The 15,922-nt window shown below is 35.3% G+C and overlaps 2 protein-coding genes across 4 annotated transcripts in view; both read left to right on the top strand.

The window, feature by feature from the left end:
• The window catches only part of LOC129727135 (zwei Ig domain protein zig-8-like), a 465,271-nt gene that overhangs the window by 357,186 nt on the left and 92,163 nt on the right, over positions 1-15,922 (top strand). The window lies entirely within an intron of this gene.
• LOC129727133 (uncharacterized) lies at positions 6,717-9,797 on the top strand. Its single transcript, XM_055684622.1, has 4 exons — positions 6,717-7,298; positions 7,354-7,661; positions 9,124-9,610; positions 9,674-9,797. Exons 1-4 carry the CDS (start codon positions 6,740-6,742, stop codon positions 9,679-9,681), a joined length of 1,362 nt encoding a protein of 453 aa, XP_055540597.1. The 5' UTR covers positions 6,717-6,739; the 3' UTR covers positions 9,682-9,797.

Here is a 15,922-nt window from a genome sequence, read left to right as displayed (position 1 = left end):
GTCCTTTGCCAACACTTGATTGAACACACAGTGCTCTGGTTTATATAATCGGACAAAAGACTGTATCAATGTTATTCAGTGATAATGAGAGTATAGGGATCTCAATCAGATACGCAACACGATTGACTCGTTGTTTCTGGGTTTGCGTCGTTTTGACAGTTCGACCATATATTTTCCGTCAAGTTTACATCATCAGAACGTGAACGTGCCCATTGGCTGAAACTTTGCATAAACGTTTTCATAGGCAAAAGATGCCATGTTGTGCTATTGGTTTAATATTTTGAAACAAAACTCATTTTTGAAAAGCTTTTTAAAATCCTATTTCGGATAGGTTTTGATGATTACAAATATTTTTAGAGCCAACACGGTTCGTTTGAGCGGTGTGACGTATTCGGCGAAGTTGTAGATAATAGTTTTGTTTTCCAAAAAAATATACAATCTAAAAACAAATTATTAATTTTTTGAAAAAAATAACAATTAAAGAAAGTTATAAACTAATTATCCAAAACAGCCCATTCAAAAATACTGATTTTTGTACAAAAACTACGAAAGTTTACCTGAACAACGAAACCGGCCATGGAGAAATCAGAAGGAAAAGTTATATAATTTTTTTAATTTATTTCTTTTTTAACAGAGTACATTTTTTTTGAAGAACAAAGTTATTATTTACAACTTTGCCAGATACACTATGCCAATCAAATAAACCGTTTCGACTGTAGAAATATTCTTAATTCCTCATAGAGTGCTCTATTGGAAATTAAAAAAAGTCTACAGTCGAAACGGCATAGTGTCTTCGGCAAAGTTGTAAATAATATTTTGTCCTTCAAAAAAAAGGCCTTTAAAAAAAATTAAAATATATATCTTTTTATCAGAAAATATTTTTTTTAAAATGATAACTTATTTTTCTTGATTTCTAAATGATCGGACTGGTTTCATTGTTTTAGTAATCTTTTGTAGGTTTTATTAAAAAATCAAGTTTTTAAAAAATAAGCCCTCTTTTGAATAATTAATTTTTAATTTTTCTTAAATTAAATAATCAAATAATTTTTCGAAAGTAATTTTTTTGGAAAGACAGAATTATCATCTACAACTTTGTCGAAGACGTCACACCAATCAAACGGACCGAAGTGCTTTTTTATTTTTTGCTCATTTTTCACAATATTATGAACCACCTTAGAGCGGGGGCCTAGTGTGGTTGGTAACGTCTCCGCCAACCACGCTTGACGCCTGGGTTCAAATCCCACCGCCGACATAGGTGTCGATGGTTGTGAGGTGGCGTGATCCACTCACAACCAACCCAACTGGTCTAGATTCAATCCTAGCCGACACCGGAAGATTTTCTGAGGCGAAAAATCTCTGGGATCACGCCTTCCATCGCATGAGGAAGTAAAACCGTTGGCGCCGGTCCGTAATAAAACGGGTCGTGAGTTAGGGACCTGGGTGTGGAGTCGCCTCCCTGGGCGTCGGGAATTGGCCACAACAGTGGCGAAAATAGACCGACGGAAAAAAAGCGAGAATAAAAACGAAAATGAACCACCCTATGCCGAATGAATGAACCACCCTAATGAAACATAATGTATTCGATGCTAGTTATAGTGTATATCATTCTACAAGCTATTTTGAGAGTCTAATCATTTTGAACTCCGCTATCCACAATTGAAAAAACGACTGAGTCCCAGAGAGTAGCTTTTTGCCAAAAAAAAATTTTTTCAGATGACATCAATTCTCGACGTTTCATGCATTTTTAGGTCATTTGGTATCAAAAAAAAAAAAAAAATACGAAAACCGAAATTTCACGTACTCCCCCCTTGGGTGATTTTTCGGTTTTCAAAAAAGGCAAACTTCAATCGCTATGCGCCACGCCATTTTAAGTCCGATTGAGCTGAAATTTTGCACAGGGTGTTTTTTTGAGCAGGTGAACATTTTGTATAGGGTTTTTTTTTTAATTCGAGATGACCATTTTGGCTGGCACTTTAATATACACTTTCTACAACTGGAAGTACACTATACTTGATTTAGATTTTTTTGAAAAAGTGTGATAAAAACAAAAATAAATGTGTGAGAAAATCGAGCGTGAATTTGGCGAGCAGTGATGAAAATGACTGTTGATAAAATCGAAAAAGCACTGTAATTGTTTTGAATTTTCATGAAATGCTATTGTCTGAAATAGGAACTTCGTTGAAATTTAGGTAGGTAATAATTAACAATAAACGGCAGCATAATTAAGCAGACAATGTGTGCAGTAGGGAAAGCGAAAAATGAGCGAACTGGAAATATGATACAGATTTGGAAAAATATATCGCATACCGACGGGACTTTCCCTACTGCACACATTGTCTGCCTAATGAACTTGAATGTTAACGGGTAAAAGCCGTTGTTAAAAATAGAAATTTAGTTCGAAGAAAAATTTAGACCTGCGGAGCACCGTTGTTGTGTCGTACTTGCAAGCACGACTCAGACTGACTTTGGTCTCGATCACACAGGTCTATAAGAGTTATCAGCATCAGCTGACTCTTCTGTGTGTGATGAGACATTCCTTTTAGTCTATGAATAACGCTTGCACAGAAGTGTGTGTAGTTAGGGATGAGCAAAAGAATAAGTCGGCTGTGGAATGTGATATGGATATAGATTGTGGAACTGTACCACCGTCTCCCGTGGTTTAATTGGTCAAAAACACTATGCCGGAGACAGGGAGATTGCGGGTTAAAGTCCCGTCGGGATGCGGTATACTTTTCCAAATCTGTATCATACTTCCAGTTCGCGTATTCTTTGCTTTCTCTACTGCACACCTGGTCTACTTAATGAACTTGAATGTTAACGGGTAAAAGCCGTTGTTTAAAATAGAAATTTAGTTCAAAAAAAAAAACAGCAGCATATTTATTATAATGCTTGAAAGGTATTTACATTGTTATAAATTGGCATTATTAAGGGCATCTTCAGCGGTGTCTATTTTTGAAACAACTTTATACTAGATTTACACCAGCAAAACCTGAATAGAACCAGCTAATATAAACCAACTTTTCGTTCTCCGCACCGGTGCTCTATATCTTGTTGTTTCAAACCGCTGACATCTGTCACACTGTCAACAATTCAATGCCCCATGCTATCGGTTAATGAGACTTGTTATAATAAAAAACACTCAACATTTGAAAAAACGGAAATCCGATAATTTTTAAGCACATTAAACGATTACTTTTGCAAGACACATTATATCCACAAGACTTTATGGATTTGACGGTTTGACCCGAGCGTTAGGGACATTTCTCAGGATAGATTGGTATGATCTAAAATTTTCGAAGGATAGCGAAAAATATTTGATCGCGGAGATGTTCATCTTCCGTTTTCGTCTCATCAATCTTTCAAAATCTTGCAGTTCTTCAAACTTGGTTTGGGTTTTGAGGATTTTGAGTGGCATTGCGCAGCTCGATTCGAACGATTTTCGTTATTTTCGAGTAGGTCACATACTGCCAGTTATGCTTCAAGCTTAAAAGGAGCAGTCATTGTCATTTGTCCTGCGGCTCATCTAACCCGCAAAGCCGAAAAATACGAAAAACGAAACATAACGCCCCCCAGCGATCATTTAGTTTTGTTCGATTTGCTCGAAACGAAATGCGCAATGTCAGCCCAGCATTTTGAACGTTTTCAGTTCAGTGTCTTCGAGGAACATTTTTCTGGCCTCTTAAGTTCTCCTCTAGTCCCAATACAATTAAGGCGATTAACAAATAGCCAACATATTTGTCATCCTGGTGGCTGATGGTTTCAAACCAAGTAGTTGAACCTACGGTTATGGTCTTTCAGAATTCCCCTTTTGCTGGTCGGTTTCCCAAAAGCCAAAAACGACAAACCTGTTCATATTCTTCTTCAGAAAATCCGCAAAAATGAATTGTGAATTGTCATAAAAAATCTTTGTTTTGTTTATTCCCCAACACTCTCATAACACTTATAAGGAAATAGCCAAAAATGAGGTATTCAATTAAAATATGATATTTTACCCACCTATTGGCAGCAGCCATGTCCAAACCACGCTCTACACTGAGTGGCATATCTGAAACACGGCACGACGTGTATTGCAACTGCAACTGAGTGTTAGTGTTGAATCGACAACACGCAGAGTGGAAAGGCTGTTTACATACTCTTACATACAAAAGTTTGTGCCTTTTATTGAAAGTCTTAAGATAGTTATTTTATCGTACGGATTTTCCACTTGCGTAAAATTGCGTAATTTGGAGATGGTTGAGGTGAAAATATCACCAAAAATATCGAAATAAGTCAAAAAACTTTTTTATTTTGGGAGATATAAAATAACAATGTTCTGCATAAACATGCATTTTTGGATGACTGATAACTTTGTAGAAGGTTTGAAAACTCGGAAAAATCTGAGAAAAAAGTTATAATGAAAATTGTGATTTTCAGTACCTCTTAATAGAAAACTTTATGTTGCTCATAATATGTAAGCGATAGAAACATGATGTCTTCGGCCAAGTTTCTTGTTTTTAGATCACCTAAAATTTTGCCGGAGACATCAAGCATCTATCTCAATCTGATCTTCCTACATCGAAAGATGCATTTTTGGAAATCTTGAAACATCTCCGAACATACATTATGGTTATAATCAACATTTGATTCTCTATTTATCCAATCGCACGAAAACGGCAAAATAAAACACTGTGGAACGGTTTATTTGAACGGTATGGTTTCTTCGACAATATTTTGAACAATAATTTTGTCCATTCGAAAAATTAACCAAACGAAAAAAAAATTTTAAAAATATATTCAGAAAAATTTCTACTCTTGCGTATTTTTATGTTCCACAAATTATCAATATTAAACATTACTCTCTTTGGGGATTCCCGCAAATGCCGACTAACGCTATAGTAAACTAATTTAACCGCATTTCTCTATCATCAGACGCCATACAAAACAAAAAGTATTCTGTTCTAGGATTAATGCCAAATAGTCCAGTCAGCGTCTAATTTATTAAAATTCCACGGCCAAATCTACAGATGGCAAAGTTATCAATATTTATCGTTAATTTGGATGATCGCTTCTTATCGATAATATCGTTTAATTTCGGCGCTAACAATAGTTGTTGATTTATCGCTGACGGCGCTGACGGCACAAAGCATACGAATTGTTTCTTGCACTTGCAAAATACCATATAGGATTCATCCTAAATGACCATTAAATTAACAAGTAAACAAGTGCTTTTGCGACCTCGCACTCCCTTGCCAATGCGAGATAGGTTTGATTGAAAACATCAAAGTCGCAAACGGATTTTGCTCGATATTTTCCATCACTAAACCAGGCCTCAACAATTTCGAATGAATTCTCAACAGAAGAATATGAAAACCCTCTCTTTCACCACCTGCTATTGATACTCCGAACATTCAATTCGGCTGGAGTTTGTCGAAGAGAGGATGAACACACTTCGGGTTCTACATGACTATAACAAAAGTAAACTTTCGTTCTCTCCTTTTCCTCCCTCTTTCGCTTGCAAATCACAAATTGCTTTAGTTGACGAATGAACAGAACGAAGTCAGTTTTTTCAATCGTCATCGTCTGTGCTGTGTCATTCTAGAACTGAAACGATCGAATTCAGTTTCATTGAAATCGTCACTGAATATGGATCGTGCCGGAGTTAGTACTGGACAAAGCTCTGCTGCTGCAGTTGCTGGTAGCAGAAAGCGCGGTTGTGTGACGATGAGCGAAATAGCAATGAACTATGTGATGTCGGATGGCGATAAAGCTATTTGTAAAGAGCGAGGGTGTTCTTACATTCAGAAGAAATTGGATATTAACAATTTCATAAGGCACATTCGCACCAAACATGCTGCCCTTGCTGATAAAATTGGACTAGTTAAAAAACAAGCGGATGAAATAAAAAAACCCCGGATCATTGCGAAGCGACCGATGGCCATCGATAGACAACTTCTAATCGAATCGCTAATAAAATTAGTAACGTATCATCACCTCCCATTGTCATGTTTTGAATGGGAAGGAATGAAAGGACTCCTAGAACCTATGTTTCAAGCTGTCGGTGAGTCGGTGGACGCTAGGAAAATGAAAACCCATTTACTAAATTGCTCCGAAAGAGTCAAACAGCAAATCCGCGAGGAGATAAAAGGTAAACTTGTGTCTTTAAAAGTAGATTCCGCTTCTCGGCATCATCGCCATGTGTTGGGCCTGCTAGCACAGTTTTCTTTAGACGGAACCATTGTAATCCGCACTCTTGGTAAGTTTAGTTTCAATATAATTAAATAACATTATTGATAACAAAATTATAATAATAATTGTAATGCTAATAATGACAATTGTTACGGTAAAAAAAAACAATTATGAGAACAATGATAGTAATAATGATGATGATAATGATAATAATGATAAAAATCGATTTCATATTAATATTCATAAAAATTATCACAATAATAACAATAATAATAATAATAATAATAATAATAATAATGATAATAAAAATAATAATAATAATGATAATAATAATAATAATAATAATAATAATAATAATAATAATAATAATAATAATAATAATAATAATAATATTAATAATAAAAATGATAATAATAATAATAATAATAAAAATAATGATAATAATGATAATATCACAAATAATGATTCTAATATTAAATGAAATATGGTATAATAATAAGTTTTTCACAAGAAATTTACGTGTTACTTTGTGTTCAAATTATGAACGATTGTGAATCGATTGCGTTAGCTCAAGATGTGTCATATTTATTTTATAGGAATCATAGAAATTAAGGAACGCCAGACGGCAAGTTTTTTGTCCGAAAAAATTTTACAAATCATTGATAGTTTTAATATATCAATAAGTCAAATTTTTTCTATAACGTGCGATAATGGCGCAAACATGCTGGCTGCAGTAAAAAAACTGAAAGAAGTTTATGAATATGAGCAACTTTGCATCCGCTTTGATGAGGAAGACATTGAAGAGAAAGAACAGGAAATCGATCAAAATTTATTTACCGAAGAGCTCAACAACAAACTAAAAGAAAATTTGAATTTAGTGCGCTGTGCCGTTCATACCCTCCAATTGGCCATTTTGGATGTGATAAACAAGTCAAACGCGGACGTAAAGAAACTAACTGATGTTGCGAAGAAAAGCAGATCTGCTAAATACAAGACGTACTTTGAGTGTCACAAAGGGCACTATCCCCCACTTTGGGGCCAAACGCGATGGGGTGGAATATACGAAATGGTGTCCAGTTTTTTGCAACAGCGTCAATTCTTTGAAAAGCTTGCGGAACAGTTTCCAGAAATGGGTAATATTCAACTATCACGGGTTTAGCAATTATTATATATATTTTTTTAATTTAGATCTCTCGAATAACTGGAAATTCATCATTGATTACGAGCAAGCCTTCAAACCCCTTTTCTTAACCACTAAAGAGATGCAATCGCCGCATGTCTCTTTAAGTGACTTTTACTTAAAATGGATTGTTGCGATTCAGAAAATCAAGGCCATGAACAAAAATCCATTTTCTGAATCTCTCGTAACCACTTTGACAACTCGCCTAGCCGCTTTACGCGAATCGCAAGCTTTCAAAATGGCTTTGTATTTAGACCCTAGGTTGAATTTCGCTGGTTCCACACTTTTCACTTCTGACGAAAAAGAGGAGATCCAGGTGAGTTTTTTTTTCGCTTTTTTCGTAATAAGTTATCATTGATTGAATGAAGGTTATTTCATTCAATTTAATTTCCAAGCATGACCTAATGACATTGGAGATTTTTGATATTATTGTCGAAGTTGACGATTATGTAAATTTTCTCTACAACGTTCGTTAAACTTTGAAAAACTTGCAAATCGAAAAATATACGGTGAACGACAATTAAAAAGAAATATTGATATAAATCTGTTGTTGATTTTTTTGTGTATTTGAATTGTTTTTCACGAGTTGTTTATATGGGCGAAAGGCTCTATTATGTGGTGTTGGTTTAATTTTTTGACACATGTCTCATTTTTATGAATCTATAGAAGAATGCTATGTTGGGAAGGCAATCATGATTACAAGTATTTTTAGAGCTTCAGTGTGACGTCGTCCGCAAAGTTGTAGATGATAATTATGTCTATCCAAAAAAATATACACTAAAGTCACTTTTTACGCGGGGGATACGTGCCGCGTAAAAAAAACCGCGTAAATTCCGGAATCCGCGTAAAAAGCCGCGTAAAAAAACCCGCGTAAAAAGCGACCTTAGTGTACTCTAAAAACATCATTTCTTCGAAAAAAGTTTTTTCATTTTCATTTTTGGGTGTAAATCATGAAAAGAAAGTTTTAATTTTTTTCTATTTTTTTTTCAGAAAAAATTACTTGTGAAAAAGAATTTTTTTTTTCAATCTGTTATATTTTGTTCTCCTTGATTTTTTCATGATCAGCCAGGCCGTAATGTTTAATTTAATCTTTTGTAGTTTTCATCAAAAAATCGGATTGAACCAAACTCATTTTTGAGAGCTATTGAAAAAAGCTATGTTGGAAAGGTATTGATGATTACAAATATTTTTAAAGTCAAAACGGTTTGTTTGATCGGTGTGACGTCGTCAGCAAAGTTTTAAATTATAATTATGTCTATCCAAAAAAGTATACTCTAAAACCAACTTTTCTTTAAAAAAAGTTTTGAGAAAAATAAAAAAAAATTATTCAAAAAAGTAAATTCAAAAAATTGAACATTGCGGACATGTATCATGGCAAAAATGGGTGATCTTTAATAGTTTCAGATTTAAAAAAAATTTATATTTTATATCTTAGATAATTATTTTTAGTTTTTCTTTTAACTTTTTTTAAAAATAAAAAAACTTATTTTCTTCAGAGTGTTTATTTTTTTTTCAGAAAGACAAAATTAATATCTTCAACTTTGCCAAAAAAGTCACACTGATCAAACAAACCGTTTTGGCTTTAAAAATATTTATAATCATCAATACCTTCCCAACCTAGAATATTTCAATAGCTTCTCAAAAATGAGTTTATGAAAAGATTCAACCAAATAAAAATTGGTCGAATAAATTGGTTACCCGTTTTTTGTGAAATTGCTCTGATACCTTCAGTTTGAACACGAAAAAACGCATATTTAAAACATGAGTACGTATTTTAGAATTATGTCGTCGAAACATGGCAAAGGATTAGAGAGCTAAAACATTCACCAACAAAATGCTCGGAAAACTTCCAAATACAAAAAATGGAAACCGAGAACGATATGTTTATCACGGAACTTTTCGGTGGCTCAACAATGAATGATGCAATGTCTACTGAGAGTAACTTCATGCAGCAACTAAAGGCTTTAGAAGTTGAAATAAGGAGACCGTTCGATTTCAATGTCTGGAATCATTGGACCGAACGAAAAGGAACACATCCAGAACTCAGCGCTGTTGCCGAAGTGGTACTGGCCACTCCATCAAACCAGGTAACTGTAGAACGCGCTTTTAGTGCTCTGGCTTTGGTCCTCTCAAACGCAAGGTCTACACTTAGTGAGGAAACGCTAAGTAATATTTTACTAATAAAGCTGAACAGATCGGTGTTTGAAAACATAATTCCAACATTATACGATTGGAAAACGAATCAGGAACAAGCCGATGTGCAATGTACGTTATGATTGTACACATAATTACACTATTCAAAATAATTTATTCGTATTTTTTTTTCAGTGAACTAATCTAGCACCGAAAAAAAAAATATGCATCAGCATAGTTTTTCCTGTTTTCATTTCATTTTTTATTTTCCTGTTCACATCATCGAAAAAATAAAAAAAAATATAACCAATGATACAGCATTTTATTTTGTTCTCAGAAGTTTGATGATCAGCCTTTCTAGCCAAAAACTAAATTTTCTAAATTCACCGTACTTGACAAAAACAAATATTGAAAATATAATTCCTAATACACTTGACAACGTATATTTGCAGAAGCTTTTCATAGTTTAAACTATTAAAAACACATTGGTATATGAGTCTTATAATTTTTTATAAGGTATCTTTTAATTGCAATGCATTTAAATGAAATGAAATTGCTTCCAATCAGCAAAGCGTTATCCAACAATTTAGTAAACTCATAGAATGTGCAACAAGGTTACGTATTTTAAAAATCAGTTCTAATCTGGATCCGAATTTGTATCATAAACTAAGGTTTCATCAGAACAATGTCCGTATTAATTTAAATTTCCTTATAATAGTCCTCATGAGTCATGCCTATAGCCAGATACTTACCTCACCTTGCTATTGTATGAAATTCGCTTGCCTTCGGCGCAACAATACCTACAACACCTTGCTTCGGTTTATCGTCGTCATGCAGTTGAAAGTGAATTTGGAAGCATCAAGCGCCGAGCAATGTGCTCGACATTTTTTGTGTCGCTGCCGTCTTGAACCCAAAATTCGAACAGTTCATTCCGAAGTGACGAATACCAACAGCACGCAGGGAAGCAATGCAACGTAGCGTACCGAGAGAAAGACGATTTTTGTGTTAACTGTGAGAGAAGGATCGGTGTGAAACGAAGCAGGTACTCAATCGGGCCGAAGTCGAAGTTCTATTGCATCATCGTCGCTTGAAGATTCACTCATGAAGGTGACGATTCAAAGGTCTGATCACGAACATATAGCAACAGCAAACTCATCTTCAGAAGACAATAAAAACAGACTGTACCATTGATATGCCTGATTCCAATACTTCTTCCGCAAAATACTCGAGTACAGCTGCCAGATCGACGAGTACTCCAGCACCAAAGAGCATAATTTTCAGTACGAAGCAGACTATGCATGGTGGCATAGAACGACAATTTAGGTGGAAATAAAGTTGATTTTTTCTCGTGATTTCAGAGACATACTCTTCATGGAGAAGTTGCTTCTTATAGATAAGACTACATAAAAATTGAAGTGAAAGCTAGGGTGGTCAAAAAATCTGAAATTTTGGTTTGAGAAAAAATGCTATATTATTCTCAGTAAAGTTGTAGATCACGTTATTCTAAGTAACTTTGTAGAAGATCACTTATTTGTAGCTCTTGAATTGACTGAATTAGAGCAGTTTTGCTTATGGTGGCTATAAAAGCCGTGTTTTTTGCTCTTTTTTTTAAATTCAAAATCTCAGTAAAGTTTTGTTTAGCTTGTAGAACTTTTAAAGACGCAACTTTTGTTGGCAAAACTTTCAAGATATCTTTTACGGATAAAAGGCTATTAACGTTTTAATTTTCGAAATACGCCCTTTTCGAATATTAATACCTCTAAATGGGGCAAATGAAAGAAATATATCCAAGTTTCATTTGATACATGCATTGATGATTTGTTTTATGGAATATTCCTGGCCGACCGTCAGTCGTTTGTCCCTGATACTGAAAAAAAGCCATGACAGGACTAACGTCACAATGGAGGCGGCGCGGCGTAGGTGATTGAATGAAGGAGTTAGAAAAAGAGGACGTACTTCGCTGCACATTGTTTTAAGCATGACCATTGAGCATGACCCGTACCCGTCGGGCTTAGGTTTAAAGATTAAAGGTTTGGTGGAAAAAATATTCGGGTTTGGGCTCTGGAAACCCGACCATCTTAAAGAAGCATAATAATGTCTAATATCATGCAATTGTTAAAACTATTAACATTTTAATACCGTTCAAGGTTCATAGCTGCAAAGCACGATTAAATTGTTATAAAAAGTCGACCCCCTTGAAAAATATCGGGTTCGGGATTCACAAAAAAATTCGATTACATATTCGAAAAACATCAAAACTGACCATCTCTAGTATACAGAAGAACGATATGCCTGAAAGTATATATGTTTTTCGTCAACTGTATACCGTCAACGAGCATATTGTTAAACACACAGAAAAACATTACCAATGGTAATAAGAAAAAGAAAAAACCCCATCGTAAGGATAGCTATGCTAGTGAAGTTTAAATTTCCGTACGATTGCTGTTGCATGAAGAGCTAGCCAAGCACGTGGTGTTTATTCTTCCTACCAAACGAAGATTACAATCAACCATTCTCAAAACCACAGAAACGTTATTGAAGCAATGTTGTACTGTTAAAATGAATTTTCTTACCTTTGAAATTATGAAATGTGCAGTTTTACGTTTAAATGATGTGAATTAATATTTTGTTTGATGTTGTGATCTGTGTTTTTAACCTTTTTACCTTTGTTTTACCTTTGTTTTACCTTTGTTATACTATTACCTTTGTTATACTAAACAAAGGTTATAAAATCGGTCCAAAAACGCAAAATAGATCCAAGATCCGAAGGGCCGAATCGTAATACCATTCGAATCAGTTCGACGAACTGAGCAATGTCTGTTCGTGTGTATGTGTGTGTGTATGTGTGTGTGTATGTATGTTGTCAGTATGTATGTGCCGCAAAATACTAACGCACCTTTCTTATAGAACGCAATATCCGATTTTGATGATCTTATATGCAAATGCTGTGCTCCCCCAGAATGCTACCGAGTGGATTTTTGATTAGTGGCTTAGATTTGGAGATATTGATCAAAGAGTATTTTTTATATGAGACAATTAACTTTCAAGGCAAAATGAATGGCACGGAGGGCCATGTGTTGTATACCAATCGACTCAGATCGACGAACTGAGCAATTTCTGTATGTATGTGAATGTGTGCCTGTATGTATAGATGTGTAAATATGTTGTTTATATGTGTAGTATATCAAAATCGAACAAACAAAAAATAACAAAAAACACACCCTTTTTACATTACGCATATTCCTATTTTGATGTTCGCATGCTAAAATGAAAGCCCCGGAGCTCTTAGAAAATCATACTGAGTGCGATTTTTTATTGGTTGCTTGAACTGTAGAGTTTTGACCAAAGTATATTTTAGACATGGGATATTTTACTTCTGGATAATTTATCTCTCTCTCCATGCTTTTCCTTTTTCTCTATCCCTATTTTTTCGTATCGCTATTTATTTCTCAAAGGAAAGCAACAATCATCGACAACTTTGCATAATTTTTACACTTTTCGTAGTGCGTCTTAACTGGTGTAAATAAATTAATTTTAGAGCAAATTGCAATGCTTACTTAGCTTGCGAAGCTTCCGTCCACACTTTCTTTAAAATATATAACCAATTGCACGTTGAACCCAGATTTGCGAAAAATAAGGAGCTTTTACAGCTTTCGGGGAGCATTGAAGCAAAACCTGATCCCACAGTGTGCAACTAGTATACACGTTTACTAGTGTGCGCAGGTGGAAAGTCGCTTATTCCTATGATATGATACACTACGCTCATATAAGATATAAATATTGGTTTCTAATTTAAGACAAAGTGCAAATATATTATTCCATTTCTCATTATCGCAGGAAGTTTTATAAAGTCTTTATTTCGGATTTTATCGTACTGCCTAGGCCTTCGAAAAGAATAATGTTCTCGTCTACATTCCGAAAATCCAAATCTCTCAAATGTCGCGAAAACCTTCATTTTCAGATTATGCATTTGAGATAGAATTGAATTGACAACTTTCGTCAATGGTTATATTTTTTTTCTTTGTAATGCTGATCTGAGGTTAGTAGAAGTTTGCTTCAATTCGTAAAAAAGACTTGATGCTGATTCATAATTCTAGGTCCTGCGCTTTCTGAAAATAATGCGAATGTGATATTCAAACCTGGATTATGGGGAATTAAAAAATTAGAACTGCCTCGAACTAACATACAGATTTGCTGTTCTAGTATGAAATCAGCATCTTTGTTATCTATTACTATTTACTGTTCACTGTTTCTGTTTATTAAAAAAAATATGTTGCTTCTATCCAGCATTTAAAAATTGGTTCTCGATCGAAAAAATAAGACTCATATACTCCAGTGATAACATCCATAATATTTGCGAAAACCACGTCAAGCTATAGTTCAAAGATCGTCTTTGGTTCATTGCCCATAATCGCATATCAGTCCCAGCTTCATTTTTATCGAGTTGACAAAACAGCGCGTAAAGGTATTTATTTTCCTTAAGTTATTTCAGCTGTTGAGCGTGGTTTATTCCCATATTTTCGACATAATATAATGAGATAGACATTTACCATAACTTCTCTAGAAGAACGACAAAAATGCAGGTGGGACTGGTATGCGATTATAGGCAGCCTAATAAGTATACAATTATAGTTAGTATAACAAAGGTTTCTGCACCACTAGGTGGATTAATTTAGGTTTTTTTTCTCTGTGTGGACTCATCACTGCGACCAGAGATATTTTGATCTATTGTGATAGACTATTGTGATCTGTGTTGTTAAACTCGCTCTCAAAAAGCATGCGATACTCCAAGTGGCGTTCTCGCTGCTACCAAAACCACACACTAGAGATACTCTTGTCGGACTGTTTTCCGTTCTCTTTCAGTTTTTTCATTGCACACGTTGATGTTTGCGAGTTTTCTCATAAGAACATGCTTGCGAGTTTCCTCGACACACCGTGGACACACACACTCGCTCGAGTACACGACCTACTCGCGTGCACCCCTCTTCTCACGAGCACAACCAGCCGAAGATGATTGATTGTCAAGAAGCATTTTGTGTAGGCGGGGGGCCTGGCGTAGTTGGTAACCTGGGTTGCGTGAGTCGGTGAAGGAAGCAATTTCGTTTTTGGGCATATTTTTTCAAGCACTACTAGCCAAGAACTTATATTCGAGTACTCCTACTCGCGTACTCGTCGTGAGTAGAAAGATAGAAAAAAAATTGCGAGCGGTTGTATGCTGGCTGCTGCCTTGGCAAGTGCGTGAATAACAAGAAGAGTTTCTCGAAAGCGTGTGTGCGAACAACTGGAGATGCGTATCACCAAAGATAACAATAGATCAGTGGAACAAGATACCTAACATCCATATTTTTCATACATTTTGAACACGACCAATTCCCGACGGTTAGTGCTGCCATCTGATTACTCAAATTCTCATAAAATTGTCACTATGAGCAAATCCGACTTATCGTGCATAGTTCGTCATCGATCGTTGAGCTGTTCAAGATTGTATATGAAAGCAGTGTAGCAGTTTGGTCAACTCGACGCTTAAGATAACATGCAGATTATTTATATTGTCATTTTTTGCACTAAATGCTATTGCCATATTTTTTGCAATTTAAGGTACAAAAAAAAGTGTGAAGTTGACTGTCAGAGTGGGGGCTTATATTGAGGGGTTATATTCATTTTCAGGTCTCATTATACCAAAATTTAAGGTTTATGAGTCGCAAACCAGGTTTCAGAACCATTGTGCAAGTGATCAGGTTCACCGGGATACCCGATATTTTTTTATCAACCTCGGCAAGGGTGGAAAACTTGGCTGTAGAGCGTGCTCATAGCGGATGTCAGGAAGTTCCGATGGTACGCTTAACCTTAAATGATGCGCCGATTATTCTTGATTCTTACGGAAAGTTTCATGTTTAAGAACTGAACATTCGTACACGTTATTATCATTTTTCGGATGGCAGCACCGTAAAGTCGTCCACATGGATACTGAAAAAATTGTTTCACCTTTCAGCAGTCATGTCTTGACCATGTCGTCAGTTTGATTTTGACATAAGGTATACATCATTGTTGAGAACAGCAACTTGTATTTAAATGCCTGAGAAGAAAAAATTAGAATTTACTATAATATTATAAACCAACACAAATCATCCCAGAATTATACCTACCTACATCTACTCACTTTGATCCACTTTCGCTATAAAATGCACACACGCAGACAAGAGACCAACGGACATCATTGTTAACAATGTATGAGACAGAAAAAATAGAACCATCGTAGAGTAAAGTTCGCATTCCTACATTCGTTTATTAGTAGTCGGTCCGAAAACCATTTTTATCTTCGCTTTTTTTGCATTTCATTTGGTCGGTCAAAGTAGCTACAGTGCCGGGAAGTATCCGTCGCCAGTCCGGATAAATTCCCCGTCGATTCACCCCGAAACATTGGTGCCGAAACCCGGGATAGTG

Source organism: Wyeomyia smithii, chromosome 3 (genome assembly GCF_029784165.1).
Source record: "Wyeomyia smithii strain HCP4-BCI-WySm-NY-G18 chromosome 3, ASM2978416v1, whole genome shotgun sequence".
Lineage (NCBI taxonomy): Eukaryota > Metazoa > Arthropoda > Insecta > Diptera > Culicidae > Wyeomyia > Wyeomyia smithii.
Note: the sequence above shows the minus strand (reverse complement) of the source record. Positions and strands in the feature narration are given on the sequence as shown.

Coding starts and splice junctions, on each gene's coding strand:
- LOC129727133 (XM_055684622.1), top strand. CDS start 6,740: ATGTGTCATATTTATTTTATAGGAATCATAGAAATTAAGGAACGCCAG. Junction 7,299..7,353: donor GGAACAGTTTCCAGAAATGG/GTAATATTCAAC, acceptor TTTTTAATTTAG/ATCTCTCGAATAACTGGAAA. Junction 7,662..9,123: donor ACGAAAAAGAGGAGATCCAG/GTGAGTTTTTTT, acceptor TACGTATTTTAG/AATTATGTCGTCGAAACATG.